At 36.8% G+C, this 22,033-nt stretch overlaps 1 protein-coding gene across 7 annotated transcripts in view; it reads right to left on the reverse strand.

Moving 5' to 3' along the window:
* The window catches only part of PPP4R1 (protein phosphatase 4 regulatory subunit 1), a 63,339-nt gene that overhangs the window by 24,975 nt on the left and 16,331 nt on the right, over positions 1-22,033 (reverse strand). For 3 of the 7 annotated variants that reach the window (XM_032595455.1, XM_030336013.1, XM_030336015.1), the window contains 8 exons: positions 18,583-18,667; positions 17,675-17,781; positions 12,692-12,834; positions 12,084-12,230; positions 9,291-9,398; positions 9,088-9,153; positions 8,253-8,411; positions 4,025-4,152 (listed from right to left, as the gene is read on the reverse strand). In XM_032595455.1, the coding sequence (XP_032451346.1) occupies positions 4,025-4,152; positions 8,253-8,411; positions 9,088-9,153; positions 9,291-9,398; positions 12,084-12,230; positions 12,692-12,834; positions 17,675-17,781; positions 18,583-18,667 (943 nt within the window). Of the gene's footprint in view, positions 1-4,024; positions 4,153-8,252; positions 8,412-9,087; positions 9,154-9,290; positions 9,399-12,083; positions 12,231-12,691; positions 12,835-17,674; positions 17,782-18,582; positions 18,719-22,033 lie in introns of all 7 variants that reach the window. The other 4 variants (XM_030336010.2, XM_030336009.1, XM_030336017.1 and 1 more) reach the window with 2 other exon arrangements.

Genomic DNA, 22,033 nt, shown 5'->3' on the forward strand with positions numbered 1-22,033 from the left:
ATTCAGTATGTAAAACTATTCCACGGGCCTGAAGTTCCTTGATTACTACTCTTACCGTGGCATTAAGATTAAATTTTAGGGGGGCCTGGGTGGCTCAGTCGGTTGAGCTTCCGACTTCAGCTCAGGTCATGATCTCACAGTCCGTGAGTTCGAGCCCCGTGTCAGGCTCTGAGCTGTCAGCATTTGGATTCTGTGTCTCCCTCTCTCTCTGCCCCCAGCCCCCACTCACATTCTTTCTCTCTCTTAAAAATAAAATAAAAACATAAAAAAGATTAAATTTTAATATTCTTAGCCAAAATGAAGAAGAAGAATGGCCAAGTCATTCTATTTGCCTGATGTTACCATACTAGTCTGTATTTAAAACTCCTAGTAAGGGGGTACCGAGGTGGCTCAGTCGGTTGAGCACCCGACTTCGGCTCAGGTCACGATCTCGCGGTCCGTGAGTTTGAGCCCCACATCAGGCTCGCTGCTGTCAGCCTGTCAGCACAGAGCCCATTCTGGATCCTCTGTCCCCCTCTCTCTGCCCCTCATCTGCTTGCACTCCCAAAAATAAGTAAACATTAAAAAACAAAACAAACAACTCCTAGGATGGTTTTAAAGAGACAAAAAAATTCTTCCTACTATTAAATTCTGGGAAGAATGACTACATGTATGGATAACAGTTGCTTCAAATTGTCAAAAATATAAATTATCTAAACACTGAATTTTCCTAGAGCTAGGTTAACAGTCAATGCAAGATCAAGCTGCTAAATACCAAAATTCTGATGTTCTTAGTTGTCAGATTTCCAAATGCTATCATACAAGCAAACATTGTTTTGAAACCTGGGGAGACCTCTGATTCTGCAAAATGAGATAATTATCCTATCTCCTAAGAGATGTAGGTAATAAGAGCACGAGAGGGTAAGCCAGAAATTTCTGTAACAGAATCTTAATTTTCCTTTAGCGTCTACTTAAGTTTCCTATTAGAGACTCCAGGTCTACAAAAATAAGTACGTTATATTTCAAGGAGAAAATGACCTGTGGGACATCTGGTTAAAGAAGTTCTATATCCTGACATGAAAGAAAAGAACATAAACCTCTTTCTAGTACTGTGAAATAAATAAATGGAGTTTTCGCATTAGTGAAATAAATTTGCACCAACAGCAATCTCACTTTCACACAGTTGGCATTAGGCTAAAGTGACAAAAACTGGCATAAGTGGCATAGCTACGTAAAGCTTCTGAGATTAAATTATTTCCAGAGCGCCTGGGTGGCTCAGTTGGTTAAGCGTCTGACTTCGGCTCAGGTCATGATCTCACGGCCTGCGGGGCTCTCTGTTGTCAGCACAGAGCCCACTTTGGATCCTCTGTCCCTCTCTCTGCCCCTCCCCGACTCACGCTCTCTCTCGTTCAAAAACCAATAAGCATTAAAATACATTTTTTAAAGAAATTATTTCCTTACAATTCATTCAGGGTTTATTATGTGCCAACCATGTGCTAGGCTCAGTGAAAGTGTTCTTTTACATGAAAATAAAAAAACTAGATTGCCAGAGCAGATGGGCTTGTAGTCTACTAGGTGATATCTGCAAATGCACAACTGAAAAGCTATGGATCAGAAATTAGAACTCTCATTCCAGTGCTAGTGTCAGCCAAGATGCAAAAGCTGTGAATTTCCCAAAAACTCAGGAAAAGATTCGTGGAGGTAGTGAGTCCAGAGACAGCAAGCATGCTGACATTCACTTTGTTACATGAGATATGGGTGGAACAGAACAGCTCTCGAACAGAAAGCAGGGAGAATCAAAAGGACATAGTGTATTCAGAGAATAATATAACACTTGATTTGACTAAGAAGAGAATACTTATTTTACATAATTTAAAAAAGCAAATTTAAACGTTTAACTCTGCTTCTGGAAGCAGCCTTTATTAATACCTTCAAAGCATTAATAGCCTGATCTAGGATGAGTGAAAGATAAATCTGGTATATAACGTCAGAGGTTTAAAATCCATTAATGCTTCAAAGTATTAAGTGATATTGAATGTTTCCAGAATCAGATTAAACTATATAATAAATAAATAGTAGTGGAAACAGGCTGTCAAAAACTTGCTTACTCTGTAAGACCTGAATTCCAGGAAAACTGAGAGGACCTTGAGAACAGGAACTAAGTTCCTGATTTCTATCTACAGGAGCTGGTTCATAGTAGGTGCTCAATTAATTTCTGCATAATCAACCAATCAATCCTAAATAACAAAACAAGTTTTACGACAGCTTAAAACCAAAGCCAGTACAGAATTAAGAGAGGGTAAACAAACTAATGGTTCTGACATGAGTAATACAGGGGACTACTTTTTTTGAAGTCAGGAAGTAAAACTACACAAAAGCTTTTATAGTACAACTCCCTCCTTAGCCGCAAATTCTCTTCCCTCCCCTATACCGTTAACATGATTCAATCAAGTCTAACAATATAGTGAAAACCCAATGCTACAAATAGTACTGACTTGACATTAAGACATGCTTCGTTACAATGGAAGAGGAATTAATTAAGGTTTGCAGGTAAAAGATAGCTACCTTCACACAGCTCTTCCAATAATGTTCTACACCAACAGTCAGTACAACTACTGGCCATGACAGCCACACCAACTATTTTGGTCAGTTAAGTTTTATTGGAACACAGCCACGCCCATCTATTTATGCACTGTCTATGGCTGCTTTCATGCTGCAAGGGCAGAGCTGAGTGGTCGTGGCAGACATTGAAAATATTTATTTAGCCTTGGGAAAAAGATTGCTGACCCCTGACCTATACAATTCTCTGTAAATTCATATTTTCACTTACTAAACTCTCTCCAGATTTAAAAATAAATAAAAGTTATGTAATAGTCTTTGTACAATTAGGTAGTGAACAAGGCAGTGAACACTGACTTTAAAAATGAAAAACAGATAACATCCCCCCCCCCCATCATCATTTTTGTCAAACTCCTTGCAGCAGCTGTTTTTCAAAAGAACTGACAGAATTTGCTCGCTAGGAAGACAGGTTTAGAGTGATTTTCTTCCTTTACAAAAAACAGTACCTCAGGTTTGTTTGGCTATTCAGCAGGACAGTAGGAGAACGGGCAAAAAGGTAAAACAAGGCAGCAGAGAAGAAAGGAAGAACTGCCAAATCAAAACACCAAGAAAGCAAATATCACAGTATCAAGACCTACAGAAGAAAATGTCCATTAGCATCATGACAAGGGAGGGACAAGACACTATGGCAACTTAAGCATTATAGTAGGGACTGTTTCAAAACCAGGTTCTAAATTATTTCAAGTGCACACCTGTAAAGTGCATATTTCCCATACACCAAGTTAGGCTTGAATTTTTTCCCCTAAGTATATAATAAATTTTAAAAACTAAAACTCAGAATGTCTTCATGTAAAAAAGGTTTAAAAATAAAAAATCAGAGTTGTCCTTTGTATCTTAAAACTTAGCTGCCCTATTACATTTACAGTTGATATTCTAGTTAATAAGCACATTAATTTGGTGCTAATCATTACAATGCTTTCCCCCTCCATGAGAGATAATCATCATTCTGCAGAGTTCAAGATCCACAATTAAATTAACTGACTGAAAGGAAAAATAATAGTAAGAAATGGACTATATACTAAAACATATTCCCAAATTAGGTTCTATCCCTTAAAAAACTACTCTTTAGGTTGTATAATCATTACTCCGTCTATTCTAAATGTCAACAGATGGCTTACTAGGTTACTAACCTGTTAAATAAACTTACTGATTAAAAAGCTATCATATCTATCTCTCATTTACACTTCTCTCCATGGCCAGGGTCAAGCTCACTGCTACATGAATCTTCATCTTCTCATTTAAGACACAAATAACCAGAGGCATTTAACAAATGTATTTACAATACAGCTCTTTAAAAATATTTATCCATTTTTACAATCGAGACAAGTAGCAAAGGCTCCAAAAAGAACATTTATTATGAAACAGAGGAAATGAAAATCTGTTCACAGGCAATAAAGCTGGAAAGTAAAGTTTAAAGAAATCATACCTATTTTTGTCTTCTACTGATGTATCTTCTGAGCTTTTGCTTTCTTCTTTAAAATACTGGCCTGAGCTAGACGGATTAGCAAAAGTAGATATGAAAGGTCCCAAAGACTGAAAAGCTGCTTGGCGAACCTAGGAGGAAAAAGAGGAGGTAAAAATAAGGGATTATTAACAATCTACTGGCCATATACTGAAGTATGGTTAAGACAGGAGTAAGGTATTCTAAAAAACTCTCCCAGATTCAGAACTATAGATCGTTCTTCAGCTAGGATTTAAGATTTTTATAAACTATTCTGTTTTTTTACTTTCAACTTTAAAATCTGGCTTGAATATTCCAATCGTTAGAATATGAATATGAGAGCCCATAGAGCATTTGCGTGGGACTAAAGGAGGTCCTGCAGTGTTCTCAAGGAAACCAAGATTGCCAAACAGAAAATACAGGGCAATAAAGTAAAAAAATGTGATAATCCATTTCATGTTTTCTGGTAGGAAAGACTGTAATTTGCTTACTAAAAGGAAACAAGACAGATGTGCCAAAACTACAGACTTAATCAGAAATAGAATACTATTTCACAAAAATCTGGGTACACATACTACTGTTATCCATGAATGTCTCAAGTAGGAAAACTGAAAAAAGGTTATAGAATTTTATTTATCTTGTATTGTATTTCTGTATTATTTTTGCAATCAAGATCACAAAAAAAAAATTGGGGGAAGAGAGGATTCATGAGAGGAAGCGGAAGGATGGACACAGTCTGACAGAGGTCACTCTGAGGGGAGAAAAACCACAAACCAATTTCTCTAAGATCCTGCCCCTGAGGCATATCAATACCAATACTTTTTCCATGGTTTAAAATGAGGATTATGTGGGGCACCTGGGTGGCTCAGTCAGTTAAAGATGAAGACATCAGACTTCAGCTCAGGTCATGATCTCACGGTTTGTGAGTTTGAGCCCGGCATCGGGCTCTGTGCTGACAGCTCAGAGCCTGGAGCCTGCTTCGGACTCTGTGTCTCCCTCTCTCTCTGCCCTCCCCAGCCTGCAATCTGTCTCCCTCTCAAAAATAAATAAAACATTAAAAAAAAAGAAAAAAGAAAAAAAACCATTTAAGATAGCAAAAAGCAGCGTATGTGTGAACTTACAGATTTTTTCCCCTTTATATGGTAAATGTTACTTCCATAAAAACACAAAAGGTAACTTTTAAGATTATTTTTGCATGAGTGTAGTCTATTCTGGATACTGTTAAAACTCTGAGCTTCTCCCAAATAGGCCTAGGATTTACATATACCTCAAATGACAGATTTAAGGAATCCTTCATTTTAATATAAACATATTCCCAAATTACCAGGAAATACTGCATGTGCAAACAATGATAAAGTTTCAAAATGAAAACTTCAAATAAGCTACATAATCTTTACATAAAAAATGTAAGACATTTTTTAAAAAACATTAAAATAGTACTAAGGCTTAACAGTCTTTCCCTTTATGTAGAGTCTATTTGAATACGGAAAGGTCCTGAGATCTATTTCAGGTGTGACAACATAGGAGAGCCACTGACCAGTGAAATGGTTGAAATGGGGGGGAAGAAAAAGACCTCCAAAAACCCACAATTTAACACCCCAGGACATAGTCCTAGGGGCAGGCAAACAACAAAAGAAGGAATATCTACTCAAAAAAATCTGTAAATATTCAGTAAAAAACAAAAACAAAAACAAAAACAAAAAAAAAAACCTGAGAGTCTGTGGTATTTGAACCAGGGAGGTAAACCACTACTCCAAACTGTGGCAGCCAGCAACACTGGGCCCCCTCTCTTCTAGCTTCTAGCCAGAGGGATTTTGAGGTTTCTCCTCCTGCGCCAGCTACCTGATGCTGAGGCCAGGTCCTGGACAAGTACAGTGGGTGCAGGGGCTCCCTTCTTCTGAACAACGCCTATGGGTAGAATGGAAGCTCTACCTTGGATCTGGCTCAGAACACTGGGCCATGAGAATACTCAGAATACGGCCCCTGCCCCAGCTTATGAGGCCCCTCCTCCGGGATAGAGGAGCCAAGAGTACCTCTGGCTGCCCACCCGGAGGCAGCCACCACTCCCACTCCCACCAAAATGCGGTCATCCCAGGGTGGCTGTGGGCATGCCCAGGGCTGCGCCTCCTGGAGGGGGAATAAGAGTCCACTAAAGCATTCCTGCCAGTCACTAAGCAAATAAGTAGGTCATCATAACAAGCCCCAGAGAGGGGTACCAGTCCCCAAATTTGCTGTGTTACCTAAAATGACCAGTTTCAAAAATAAATAAAAGGCATGAAAAGGAACAAAAAAGTATGATCCATACACTGGGGGAAAAGTTAGGGAACAGAAATTATGTGTGGGAACAGAAATTATGTGTGGGAACAGTAAGATGTTGGACTTAGAAAAAAACTTCAAAGTGACCATTATAAATTATTGACAGAACAGAATGAAAGCAGGATTAAGGAAGTAAAGCAAGGTATGAGGACAGTGTCCTATCAAATGCAGGTTCATGAAGAGAATCAGATGGAAATTCTAGAGTTGAAAAGTACAACAACTGAAATAAAAACACCACATAAACTTAAATAGATCTGAACTGGTAGAAAAAAAGAATCAGTGAACACAAGGTGCATCATTATAGATTAGGCAAGATGAAGAACAGAAAGAAGAAAATGAGGAAAAATGAACAGAATCTCAGAAAACGTGGGACATAAAGTGTACCAACATATGTACAATAGGAATACCAGAAGAGTCGGAAAAGACAGTATTTGGAGAAATGATGGCTTAAAACATCCCAAATTTATTAAAAATCAGTAACATACACATCAAAGAAGCTCAACAAAGTAGGATGAACCAATGGAGATCTATAAATACATCGTAGTAAAAATGCCAGGAGTCAAAAGCAAGAAGAAAATCTTGAAAGCAGCAAAAGGAAAGTGACATATCATTTACAAGGGAACCCCAATAGACACTAATTTCCTGGCAAAAACAGGAGAGACAGACCAGAAGGCAGTGGGGACAACATATTCAACGTGCTCAAAGAAAAACCCCGTTAGCCAAGAATCCTATACCCAACAAAGCTATCTTTCAAAAATGAAGGCAAAGTAAAGATATTCCCGAATGAACAGAAATTGAGAATTTATTGCTACCATATTTACATTATGGTAAATATGAAAGGAAGCTCTTCAGGTTGAAAGCCAGTTACCCTGGATGGTAATTCAAAGAAAAAAGAATGGTCTCAAATTGATAACTTAATCTTCTACCTCAAGACACTGGAAAAAGAAGAGCAAAAGCAAGCAGAAGAGAGGGTATAATAAAGATTAGAGTGGAAGTTAATGAAATAGAGGACAGAAATTTAGAGAAAATCAGTGAAGCCAAAGTTGTAAAAGGCTGAAGAAAACAGAAAAACCTTTAGCAGAAACAAAGAGACAGGACTCAAATTACTAGAGCCAAAAAGAAGGGATATTACTACTAATGTTAGAGAAATACAAAGATTATGAAGTAAATACTATGGATCATATACCAGCAAATTAGAGCACTTACGTGAAACAGACGAATTCCTAGACAAACTATCAACTCTGACCCAAGAAGAAATCATCTGAGTAACTCTTTAACAAGTGAAAATAAACTTAATAGCCTTGTAACAAGCGAGTAGTAAAAAAAAAAACCCAAAATCAAAACAAAAAAACCGCACACAAAGAAAAGTTAAAACTGAGATCGCATCACTTATTTCTACTCAACATTTAAAAGAGAACACCAATTCTTCAAAAATTCTCCCAAAACATAGAAGAGGAGGGAGTACTTCCTAAACTTGTTCTATGAGGCATTACTGTATTAACAAAACAAACAAAAGAAAACAAACAAAAAGCCATCACAAGGAAGTTACAGACCATTATCTTTTACAAAACTATGAAAACCCCTAACAAAATAGTAGCAAACTGAATCCAGCAACACAGCAAGAATTATTACACCATGACCAGGTAAGACTTACTAAAAGTCAGTTAACATCTGAAAATCAATATACCACAACATATCAATAGAATGAACATGATTTACATCTGTACCGAAGTTCTGCCCAGTTTAATAAACAAAAGTAATACAGTAGTTTACTTATTGCCTATTCCTAAAAGTATTAACATACTCTGAATAAACTGTTTCTTAAATTGTGAAATCAAAACCATGTTTTATGTAAAATGTATTATTTTCCAAAAATGATAATTAGACAAAGCCCTACCCAACGTGAAGGATCACTGATCAAATTAATAAACAGTGCTGACAATTTAGTCCGCCGGATCTCTTGACATGTTGCGCAGGAAACCGCCATGAAGCATTCAGCACAAGCCTTCCGGACTCCCCACACATTGTCAGAACAAAGCTGGAAAAACCTGGGCAGCTATGCAAGGATAGGGTTTTGTTAGGCAGACAAACCAGGTTTCAGTGGTTACTTTTATTTCATTTTCTGTTTTTAAAAATATTAGATTTTCCTATAACAATTCAGAAAAACCATGTAGCATTAACACTCAGTAATTTTAAATAAATCACACCTAATTCACAACAATGTTGACTATGGAAGAGCAAACCCAACAAATAAAGGTTAAATGTTATTCAAAAGCTTGTACCTAAACTGTTTTGCCTAACAGATGGCTTCAGAAGCTCTTCAAGTATGTTAACTTCTACTTTAAGCATGTATATCCCATGTACTCACCATTTAAAAATAACAAGCTGTAGGTTTAATTTGTCACTGAAATACTTGAGAGTTGCAGTTAAATTACGGACTTGTTTGAATAAAGAAAGAACTGATTTGTTTAACAGAAAATGGGAGAGGTAAAAACAAATCATTGGTTCTTACGCATCACGTACATTCAGTTTTAACAAACCATCATCTAAACGCAATTCAAGGGCCCAGATTACAGAAATTTAAACTCTCAAGGTCATATTATCTTTCTGGTTTACGTTCACGGAATTGTGTTCATAAAATGTGGGGTGAATGTATGCACTGCAAATTCACGTGTCACTCTGTACCGTATTGCTTGCTCCTTTATTTACCCCTTTATTTCTGCAATACTTACCAACATCTCCTCAGTAGCTTGCTGGCCAACCACGCTGCAAATATCTCCAAAATTGGCAGCACAGACCTGCCAACAAAAGCATCACTGACATTTCAAAATATTACAAATACACTGCTTTAAAAATAATCTTCTACGTTTCACATATCAATACAGTAACCACTAAAACCACATGTTCTTAAACAAACAAAATGCCTAAAAAATACCTTTCGAACATGAAACATTCTGCAATCACAGCACATCTCACAAAACCTAGGGAGGATAAGACGCTCTGTAATGTCCTTCCCAACCATGGGAGCCATTTTGCACATTATCTAAAATGGATAAGAACAAAAGCACACTGAAAATATCTTCAAGTTAAGACTTTTCCAGTTAAGTTTGCTAACTTGTTAAAAGCATATACTTCAGGAAATATAAAATAGGATATGGCATCACACCGCAAACATCACAAAAAACATTCATCTTATTTATCTAAGTTGAAGACAGAAAAATAGATACTACTACCAATAAAATCAATCAATAATTACTAAATGCACAGTAAACCCAGAGAGAATCTGAAAAATTTCATTTTCATCTATAGTTTCAATCTTATTAATCATTTTGCCTGATAATTTAAAAGCAGAATCCTCTACATTTTCCCAGTAAGAAAATGAGTGGTAACTGTTCAACGGGAAAGATTATCCATAAGAAGAATGTGGATTTAGTATATTTGTGCTGCTAAGACTTATTTGGAGGCAGTCATTACCTTGCAAAGTACCGTTTTAACAGAAACTTGTGCATAAGAGAACTGCCTTGGTTCCAAGGAAGACAAGGACACGGTTCCAACGCACAGTTTCAGTTAACGCAGTACCAGGCAAAGTGAGAATGAACTATGTTTGAAAACCTGCCCAATGTTATTTAAATAAATCCCCCTTCCCCACTCTTCCAGTTAGTACAGAAAGAAATCTGATGGCCTATTATTATTTATCTGTTACATCTACTCCTAGCCATACAAATAGGATTAGAAGTAAATGGAATAGAGATTGCAAAGAAAGAAAACTCCATTCACACACGGCAGGAGTGTCTAGCTAGAAAACCCCAAGGAATCTACAAAGAGGCCACCAGACAAATAAGTGTACTTAGGAAGTTTACAGCACTTATGTCAGAACATAAAAATCAAATGTATTTCTATAAATTAGCAATGAACTGAAAACATTTAACAGCAATATCACTGACAACAATGTTAAGAAACACAGTTCAACAAAATACATATGTTCTGTTTACCCAAAACTACAGAACACTAATGAGATACATAAAAGACCTAAATAAATGGAGAGACCTACATGCTCACGGATTTTTAGGTGGGCAACTATCCCTAAATTGATCTACAGATTCAACACTATCCCCATCAAAATCCCAGCATCCTCAGAACTGGAGATAACATCTGAAATCTCCCAAATCCCAAAACCAGTTTTTTGACTCCCTACTATTTCTAAGCATTTTCAAATTCTAAAGATGCAAAGTTATACTGTATCACTGATGTAGCATAATTAAATTCATCAGAAAGAATTATTCCCAAGACAGAGAACAATTATTAGGACCAGGGAATGCAAAACATGACTAAATAAACCGACCGGTAAAAGAATTCTGGGTTTCATACTACTGCTAAATACAGTCTTTTTACCAGAGTTACCATGTTTCATTATTGTTAAATCCAATAAAAATAAAAGAGCAAGTTAAACTCTGCTGAGTTCCCCAAAAACTGATTTCCTTTACTGAGGAACTTGTGAAATTAAGCAAAACAAAACAAAACAAAACAAAATAAAACCTATGTTTGGGATTTGACAGAGGTGCTGGTTGTACAACATTGTGGATGTACTAAATGCTAACTTAACTGTGTGCTTTAAAAAGCGGTTTTTGGGGGCGCCTGGGTGGCTCAGTCAGTTAAGTGTTTGACTTCGGCTCAGGTCATGATCTCACGGTTCATGAGTTTGAGCCCCATGTCGGGCTCTGCACTGACAGCTTGGAGCCTGCGGCCTGCTTCGGATTCCATGTCTCCCCCACCTACCCCCCCCTTTCTGCCCCTCCCCCGCTTGCACTCTGTCTCTCTCAAAAACACATTAAAAAAATAAAAAATAATAAAAAAATAAAAAACAAAAGGCAGTTTTTTATTATGGGAATTTCATTTCAATAAAAATGGTATTACTGAAAAGTGCCTAAATTTATTATTCACTTATACAGTGTGTCTAAAATAATGGAATCAAGAAATTTCCAAAGGAAACGGGACTAGAGAGATGACCTAATTCATTCTTCTAATGATCCAGAAACACAATACAATTTTGGTATAATTTTTTTTATATCAACAAAAGTGCAATTATATTATTTTAGATTTAAATAGTAAACTCTCACTACCCAAAGAGATTTGAATTTTTAGATGGACTTATTATACCTGACTTTGTTATGCACATAATGATTTAATCTGTGCATTTTTCTTATAAGCACAATTTGTATCACATATATCATAAAACTACTCACCTGACTATTCTTTTCTGAAAGACCAGACTGTCAAGGGCAGGAGGTAAGATTTTTTTTTTCTTCTGTGTTTACGCAGTGCTCAGAAAGTGTTCAATGGCAGCAACTAGAGTTTCACAAATGTTTCTTCACCCAATACAGGGCTGTGTTTTTGTTTTAACTACACTGATTATTTCTCCCATCTTATTTTTCCATAACAATGAATTTATAGTTACTTCTTACTCTCTTGCTGCATATCTGCTTCCTCAGAGCTCAGTGACAGAGCCCTCTAATTCACAGGTACAAAGCATAATATGGGGCCCGAAGAACACGGAACTTTTTTGTATGCCTATGTCCCTTTCTAGCCCTTTCTAATGATCTGTGGTTACTTTGATACTTAATATGTACAAACTCCATAGCACAGAATGCAGTGTAATATTTGAGCCATTATTATTTGTCAATATAGTGACTTATTTTTACCTAAACAGAAAAAAATGCCTTCTACTTACAGCCACAGCTTCTGTTTTCACATCATCGTTGCTATCTGGGGCAGTGAGCTCTATGAGGACAGGGCACACTTTGGTCTCCACATCAAATCGCTCAATTAACTCCTGCTCCAGCAGAGCCAGCAAAGCTGCCTGACTTGTTTTTCTTACCTATGAAAAAAAATCAGCAGTGTTAACAAAGTACAGACACAACAAAACTCTATCACTTGATTTTCACAAAACGGAAAACTTTTCATTTCAAAGGGATCCGTAAGTGGCAAAACGTTGCAAATAAAAACTGACGGCTATGTTCTCCAACTGTTGCAAACACAGAACCCCTGCAGACTGTGATATGACAAATGGTGACTCACAAATCAGCAAACTTTCTGAGGGACACCCATGAGGGTACCACGGGAGAATGCAGCAAATGACACTGTCTCTAATGCATTAAGGAGACTCCCTAGATTTGCAACACTCTCAATGTATCTTGTCTAAGACAAACGGTCATCTCAAAAAATGGAATGATGAGTGGAGGAGGAAAAAAAATTCAAACGAGACCCCCTAGGGTAGGCCATTCTACATACGTCATACTACACAAATTTCCATTAAGAACACATAAATGGCACTCTTACCTGATTATTCTGATCTGCGAGATATCTAACCACAATAGGTAGTAAGTATTTGGAAAAAGCATATGGGATTGAAGGCCGGTTTTCTTGACAAAACAATGCAATGTGAGGCACCTGTTCCATCAGCTCTGCTCTCACAGTTGGCTCTATTGAAATAATAGAAATATGAGCAAACACATTCTCCCACAGTAACAAAATCTATGCATGGGCTTAAGACTAGGAAAGCTCTGGACTTCCATCCTCAGCATTTAAAGGGCTTACAAAATGTTCTCTGACTCTGGGATCCTTTTCACAATCCTAGGCAGGTCAACGCACGAGTGAAAGAATACCCGACTCCCATCCCACACTTCTATTTTCATACAACACACTGAGTATGCAATCATTTCCTATCATGACTGAATTCATCCATCACCTACATTGTGCCACATATGCTAGGGGTTAAGTATCCAATATTCACATCAACAAAATATAGATTATCTATAAACTCAACTATTTAAGAGCCTCTTAGGACAAGCCATAAGGACTGATTCCTAATAAATTTAATCACTGCCTGGAGAATTTATAGTTAAAATTATGACTAAAATGGTAAGTGACCATTAAAGAAGACCAATACAGTTAGAGGAAAAAAAAACAAAACAAAACAAACCAAAAACCTAAAGAGACCCAAGTAAATAGAGCACATTTAAGTGTGACAAATACAGCATTTCAAATCTCTGGTTTCAAAAGGGAAGTGTCTAAGAGTAATGGCAGAGAATCAGCTAGTTATGTGAGGAAAAAAGGGTGATTCCTATACTACACAGCTTAAACTCTAAGTGAATTAAAGTTCCAAACTTTATTATTATTTTTTTTTAAAGATCAAAAGCACTAAAAGACAACATTTTAAAAAAATGTTTCATCTTGAGGCAGAAAGCCCTTCAAAGGCAAAGAAAAGCCCCAAACCAACCAAGAGACCAACTAATTCCATTTTATAAAGCCTTCAATACAGACAACAGGTCCCATACTCAGTTAAAAGGCAAACCAGCCTGGGAGAAAATACACACATAACAAAGTATTAATAACTATAAACCAAGAATCCACCGTTCAAATGAATACAAGAAAGAAAATAAGGATACAGACAAGTAATTCATAGAAGAAATGCAAATGACTAAGACATACATAGACATGATGGATTATCAATACAATTCACCATATTAGACCCTGTTAGAACTTTGGCACCTATTAATGATTATATTATTTAAGTTACCTTAAGGTAAATATGCATGCATGGGGCCAGAGGAAATTTCTGACTTCAACAAATAGAAATTAATGAAAGTATCAGCAGAAAATGTACTAGCATTTTACAAAGCTAAGAATCTTATCAACAAACCAATATGTGGAATTTCTATTACAGGGCTGTGCCATTTGAAGTTAGACCATAATTGAACAAAAATAGTGCTTCTGCTTTGAAAAATAAAAAATTAGTTAAAAAAAAAAAAAAAAGACCTAGGCCTCTCCTTTTCCTCATTAACCCTGAATTTGCTAACTGACCTAATAGTTACATGTATTTTTGAAGTACATGAAGGACACAAGTTACAGTTTTAGTTGAGAATGAAATCAGTACGTTTTCTTTCTTCAAAGCCTTCTTAGGCAACGGACCAAAACGGAGCTGAGAAATGAACCCACTGTGAGCTGTCTGGGAGAAACTGAAGGGCTGGGGAGGGATTTCAGAGCTACTGCGATGGTTGAAGGGAGTGAAGGAGAAGGGAGTTGAGCCTAAAGTCTCTAACTTGGTGGGCTGGGCTGATCATGACATCCAAGTTAAGGACTACTGAAAAATATACAGTTGTAAAATTAATGCATATATTCCATTCTCCTAAGCAAACAAGGGGCTTAGAACCTTTAAATCTTCTGTCTGCCTTATCCTTATCAACTTTGATCTTGACTTTTTTTTCCCCTCTAAAGTATAGAGTTTTATGATTTTATATAGCAAATGCTTGGTTAGACTTACTACTAACTTACTAATTTTTTTTTACCCTCATTGGTACATCTTTCATCCAACTCTTTTCTGGTTCAATTTAAAAAATCCATAAATACAGTTACACCCCAACAACATGACAAGCTTCAGAAGTATGAAGCAGCTAGACACAAAAGAACATATTTAGTATGATTCCATATAAAGTTCAGAGAGGCAAACCAACCTATATACTTAGTGGTCAAGATATTGATTTCCTTGGGGAACAAGAACAGGACAGAAATGAGGGGGTGCCCTGAAATGGTTTCTGGGACGCTAGTTCTATTTCTTGAGCTGAGTACCAATTACATGGCTTCATTTTGCTTTACTTCATGGGGCTGAAAATTTATAGTCCGTGACTTTTTGTAGTAAGTTTCATTCAATATTAAAGTAACAGAGTCCCTCCCAACAAGTGTTCCTGTTGCCCATGTTTTTCACCAAGTCAGTCCACACTGGTACATTATCGTTCTAAATCACAAAAACACAAACTCTCTAGTACGGCATACAGTATAAATCCTTACAATCCAGACCCCAACTACCTTACTGAACAGCCTCATTACTTTAAACTGTAGACTCAGTAACCTACCTGTTGGGCAAATGGGCCACTATCTTGAACTCCTTAAACCTCTAAACCGGTCTTGTCTTCTCTTCTCCTGAGTATGCTCCTTCCCTTCTTCGTACTTCATCATTCTACTAAATCCAACTCAACGTCACTAACATTCTGAAGCCAGTGCTAATCCTCTCCATTATAATTTATTGTTTAGGAGTTAGCTGCATTCATCAAACTGTTAATTTGATGACAGAAATTCTTATTCACCTTAGTAACTGCTCTAGCATTTATCCTAGATTCTGGCATAGGACTGCACACTGTATTATGTTTACTGAATAAAATATATAAATGTCAATAGAGATATTTACCATGAACTTAACAACTTGAGAATATATATATCGTTTATTTATTGATTTTGAGAGTGAGCAAGTTGGGAAGGGGCAGAGAGACAGGGAGAGAAAGAATCCCAAGCAGGCTCCATGCTGTCAGCTCAGAGCCCGATGTGGGGCTCAAACTCACAAACTGTGAGATCATAACCTGAGCTGAAACCAAGAGCCAGACACTTAACCGACTGAGCTACCCAGGCGCCCCAAGAATATATTTTTAAAATCTAGCACCTGGGTGGCTTAGTCGGTTAAGCATCTGACTTCAGTTCAGGTCATGATCTCATAGTTTGTGAGTTTTGAACCCCGCGTCGGGCTCCGTGCTGACAGCTCATAGCCTGGAGCCTGCTTCGGATTCTGTATGCGTCTCTCTGCCCCTCCCCTGCTTGCACTGTGTCCCTAAACATCAAAAAAAAAAAAAAAATTTTTTTTTTTTTACATAAAGTTTACCCTTGAACAACTAGGGGGCTGAGGGACTGACGTCCTTTGTGCAGAAGATCCACATGCATCTTTTGGCTCCCCAAAAACCTGACTACTAATCGCCTCTTATTGACTGGAAGCCTTACCAATAACAAACAGTTGATTAACACATAATTTCTATATTATATGTATTGAATACTGTATTCTTACAATAAAGTTAGCTAGAGAAAAGAAAATATTAAGAAAATCATAAGGAAAATAAACTTATAGTACCGTACTCACTGAAAAAAATCTGTAAAACTGGACCTGTACACAGTTCAAACCCATGCTGTTGAAGGGTCAACTGTATATACATATATATTAATAAAAACCAGCACTACAGGTGGTAAACAGGTAAAAGAAAATAAAAATTCCTCCATAAGGAATATCTATTTCTACTAAGAAGGAAAAAACCACAATGGGATGAGCCAAAATTTTAAGTCAAATCGTTATATTTCTGACCAGTTAAAATTATAAGGAAAAATTATAATTGATGAGACTCTCCTAAAACCATTCTGGCACAAGCATACACATAAGCAAGTACATACAAAGAACATCATAATGAAAAAGATTAACTTACAAATATTTTTTCTACCCTATAGGAAAATAAAAATTACTTAATGCTTATGTAAATAGTAAAACATATTCCCACAAAACAAATTGCTCACCAAAAGACAGGCTCATCTAAAAATTAAAAAATGAGACTGCTGACATGACAAAAAGTTTGTTAGAAAGTGAAAAATAACACATTTTAATAAAGAGATAATAGGCTAAAGAAAAAAAATTATTTACTTTTGAATCTTTCTAAAATGAAAACACGCTTATGATTTAAGATTATGTTAAAATGGTAAATTGCATGTTATACATATTTCACAGAAACTTAATATAACCATATTCCAAGCCTCAAATCAGGTTTACCTCTTTCTTAAGCAGACCGTTCTAGCTTTGCTTTGGAGACAAAAACCTTTAGCTTTACCATGTGTGACTGACATTTTTTTGCAAGTGAGAAAGCATACAAAAAGGAAGCATTTTATATTTGCCTCAAAAAGTTTACAGCCCACTCTGTCCCTTTTTAAAACTTATTCAAAATTATTTTTACATTTTTAGTAATCCTACGATTAACATACATGATGCAAAACAGTATTTTTAGATTTTTCTGATGAGAAATTTCCAAAATTAAACTAAACAGAGACCAACTATAAAATGTATGAATCTTAGGAACAGGATTTTCTTGTTACTGACACATTTGGGAATTTACTTAGGAAATCTTTTTTTTTTTTTTTTAATTTTTTTTTTTCAACGTTTATTTATTTTTGGGACAGAGAGAGACAGAGCATGAACGGGCGAGGGGCAGAGAGAGAGGGAGACACAGAATCAGAAACAGGCTCCAGGCTCTGAGCCATCAGCCCAGAGCCCGACGCGGGGCTCGAACTCACGGACCGCGAGATCGTGACCTGGCTGAAGTCGGACGCTTAACCGACTGCGCCACCCAGGCGCCCCTTAGGAAATCTTTTAAAGAAGTCTCATATCACACTAAGTTTTTTCAATAGTTTTTAAAAACTCAAATTTGGTAAAAGAAACCTTTCTCTGCATTAAAAATATACCTGAATCGTCAGCTAATCTGCTAATTCTTTCCAAAACAGCAATGCAATCTCTTTCATCATCACAGACTTCCCTCAACGTGTCCAGCAAACTCCGGGCCACCATTTGTCTAACAGAAAAAGAAAATAATATAGCATTTAGTGGAATTTTAGAATTTCAAAGTGTAGAATCTATACAGTTATAAAGAAAATTTTTTATACATTTTATAACATAAATTAAGTCACTGATTTCCTAAGTGACAAATGCCACTATGGATTTTATTTTACCAAGATGAGAGAGAATAGTTACCAAAATATTTTTCATCTTTAACTGATGTAACAAATTTCTAAGGTCACTGAAAATTCTATAAAATTTCAAGCATGATCTTCAATTATCAAACAATGGGAAAATACACACACTCTTCATTATACAGATGACCTTCACACATTTTTACTAAATGAGTTTTACACATCTATACTCAAAAATTTAAGCAAAGACTTATCAGAAAAGTCTGATACAGGTGATCTGGGGACCACCATTGGAGAAACAATGCATTAGGAAGTGTGTCCCAATCCCCTTGAACATCACCTGGCACACAGTAAGTAGGTATACAACATCACCTGCTCAAAGAAGAATACACTCCCCTCAGTAATCGCTTTACACAATCATCAAAATTATGCCTAATAGCAAAAAAGTAATGGTATTTTTTGTTTTGGCCAAAAAGCAAAGAAAGAGTGCCACACGGTTACTAGGATTAAAGAGTAAACAATTATAAAAAAGGCCGTGGCTGTGATTATTAATAAAACGTGGTGACTGAGACTGCACGTTAACAATACAACTTTAAACTAAAAAACTGTATGTATTTTCCTTACTGAAATTAATGTAGTAAAACCCTCCTTCCACTTCCATAATGAAAAGAATATGCATGTACCTGTTAAATACGTTCTCACTTGCAGCATACTTGTCCAGTCTCCCCAGTGGCGTCAACATTTCATCTTGTGAGACAAAGTCCAGGGCTGAAGGTATAATAATCACATCAGACTCTGAGCTGTAGTCATCCACACCAACTATCAGAGACATCAGAAATACTCCTTATAACACTTTGAAACTAAAAAGTATCCCTTGCCTGTCTGAAGAGCTTAAATAAAACTGCCTTTAATGTTTCTGGAGTGGTATAAAGGGTCATAAGTGACTCTTACATCAACTCGGAAGCCATGAATAACTGAAGGATGCTTCCTCTCCTTTTCCTACAGATAGGTCTAGTTGTCTCTAGAAACATAGCGGTCAGAGGCTTCAGAAACAGCATGGGGTGATAACTGAGAACTCACATGTTCAATCAGAACACTAACAACTTGTAAATAAATAAAATGTCAAACACGGATACTCTTAATTCTGTAATGCAGTCAGAGAAAAATTCCCCTTATAAACAAAGATAAGAATTACAGCAGACTTCTCATCACAATAAAAGCCAGGAGACGGTAATCTTTAAAGTGCTAAAAGAGGAAGAAGAAAAAAAGTCTAACTAAAACTCTATACCCAGTAAATAAGCATCTGTAAAATATCTTTGAAATTCGTATCTTTCAAATACAAAGGTACAATAGACCTTTTCAGACACACAAAAGCTGACAGACATCATCACCGGCAAACCTGCACTATAAGAAATATTAAAGTCCTTCAAGCAAAAGAAAATTGTACCAATTGGAAAACCAGACCTACACAAAGGACTAAAGAGCGCCAGAAATGGTAAATAGGTGGGTAAATACAAAAGACTTTTCATATTTAAAAATCTCTTTGAAAGATAACTGTTTAAAGTAAAAATATGTGTTGCAAAATAAAAAGATAAAAAACATACTGTGGGGACTCTTACCTATAGAGAACAAACAATAGTTACCAGAGGGGGGTGGGGGTGGGGGGATGGGTGGGATGTGTGAAATGGGTGATGGGGATTAAGAAGTGTACTTGTGGTGAGCACTGAGTAATGTACAGAATTGCTGAATCATTATATTGTACACCTGAAACTAATTTGACACTGTATGCTAACCAGTTTTTAAAAAGTACTGTGGGATTTCTAACACATATAGAAGTAAAATGTATGACTATAATAGCACAAAGGCAGGAAAGAGGCAAAGTCCACCTTGCTAACATTCTTACACTGTATATGAAGAGATATGTATTATTTGAAGTCAGACAGTAGTAAATTAAAGATGTATACTAATTATAAACTCTACAGCAACCATTAAACATCAAAAACAACCCCACCAAAAGTTATATAGCTAGTAAGCCAATAAACGCCATAAAATGGAATCATAAAAAACACTCAATCCAAAAGGCAGAAAACGAGGATAAAAGAAGAGATAGGACAAACAGATGAGAAATAGCAAGATGAGAGATTTAAACCCAACCATGTCAATTATCACGCTGAACACAGTCTCAACAACCCAATTAAAAGGCAGAGATTTTCCAAATGGATTAAAAATAACACCTAACATGGAAATAATTGCTTACATAGTGCAGGAAAGTTTTATACAGGTTGTGCTGATCTACAACTCACAGCAAAGTACCTTATTTGTTTTGAATCAGAAAGTTGTAAAAACTGCTCAGACGCTCTCACTTGGCCTCTGTTTTCTCCTTTCTCACACACGTCTGTTGAGCTAGCATGGCCTCAAAAGTGCCTTTATGCAGGCTCTAGAATTCTATGACTATGACCAAACTGTTTCATCAGCCTCACACTTGTCAATCTTAAAGATAAACATTAATAACACTGACTCTAGTCCTTACAAAGCCTAGAGGGGCAACCATCGAACACTGCTGTGTTTAAGACAAACCTGGAGCACTTATCTCTGAATGCACACTCCCAGGTCACACATTCAAATACTGATTATGTAGGCTCGGAGTGCGGCCCAGGAGCACCCATTTTAATAAATATTCCTACCAACTCAAATGCAGATTATTGAACTACCGTATTTGAGAAATATATTCTCAGAGGGCAACAAAATCTATTTTCCTTCAACTTCTGTCACCACTCTATCGTGGTTGACAATTGTCTACAAAAGGAGGTGTTCCACTCTGGCATAGGCAATGGTGACAAAGCTTCATTTCTATTTCCCATTACTGCTGCCTCCTGCCAATATCTGTGGAATCATTCTGGCCTGAATCGTCCTTTTTTTTTTTTTTTTTTTTTAATTTTTTTTTTTTTTCAACGTTTATTTTATTTTTGGGACAGAGAGAGACAGAGCATGAACGGGGGAGGGGCAGAGAGAGAGGGAGACACAGAATCGGAAACAGGCTCCAGGCTCTGAGCCATCAGCCCAGAGCCCGACGCGGGGCTCGAACTCACGGACCGCGAGATCGTGACCTGGCTGAAGTCGGACACTTAACCGACTGCGCCACCCAGGCGCCCCATTTTTTTTTTTTTTAATTTTTTTTTTTTCAACGTTTATTTTATTTTTGGGACAGAGAGAGACAGCATGAACGGGGGAGGGTGAATCGTCCTTTCTGAATTCAAGATTTCTTCATCAATTCTTGACTGGACCAATAAAGCTCTGGAAAGCATCATTATGGAGGCCACAAGGATTGGTTACCACAGTTACAGACTGCACGCTTAGATCTTACCCAGTCATCCTGCAAACACCTACCACAGGTTATACAAAAGAAAAACACAAAAATAATCAATAAAAAAAACTATTACCACGAATGAAAAAAATCCTACAGCATATACCCTGAGTGATGGTACAGTAAATAATATCCTCTGATAAAACAGACAACATAGAGTAAATGTAGCTGTACTGCTACAAGGATTCTATAGTTTATGCAAAGTACAACACTAACTTTAAACAGAGTATGATAAATTAAAGACAAATTATAGTCCTTAGGAGTAATCTCAAAAACATGTAAGAAAGCAGCATAGCTAGAAAGCCAATAGGGGAATTAAAATGCGATACAAAAAAAATATTATTAACCCCAAAGAAAGTCAGGAAAAAAGCAACAAGAAAAAAAAAAAAAAAGAAAGAGAAAAAGGGACAAATAGAAAAAAGCAGACCCAAGGGTACCTGGGTGGTTCAGTCAATTAAGTGTGGACTCTTGATTTGGGTTCAGGTCATGATCTCAGGGTCATGAGATCAAGCCCCGCATCAGGCTCCACACTGATCAAAGAGCCTGCTTAAATTTTCTCTTTCCCCCCCTCTCTCTGCCCCTACTGCACACACGTGTGCACACGAGCACGCACATGCTATCCCTAGTAGAAAAATATAAATTGAAAAAAAAAAAGAGAAAGAAAAAGAAAAAAGCAGACCTAAACACAACCAGACCAATAATTACATTACATATAAGTAAACATTTAAAAGCAGAGATTCCCAATTAAAAAAAAGTAACACCCAACTACG

The sequence above is a fragment of the Lynx canadensis genome, chromosome D3 (assembly GCF_007474595.2).
Source record: "Lynx canadensis isolate LIC74 chromosome D3, mLynCan4.pri.v2, whole genome shotgun sequence".
NCBI lineage: Eukaryota > Metazoa > Chordata > Mammalia > Carnivora > Felidae > Lynx > Lynx canadensis.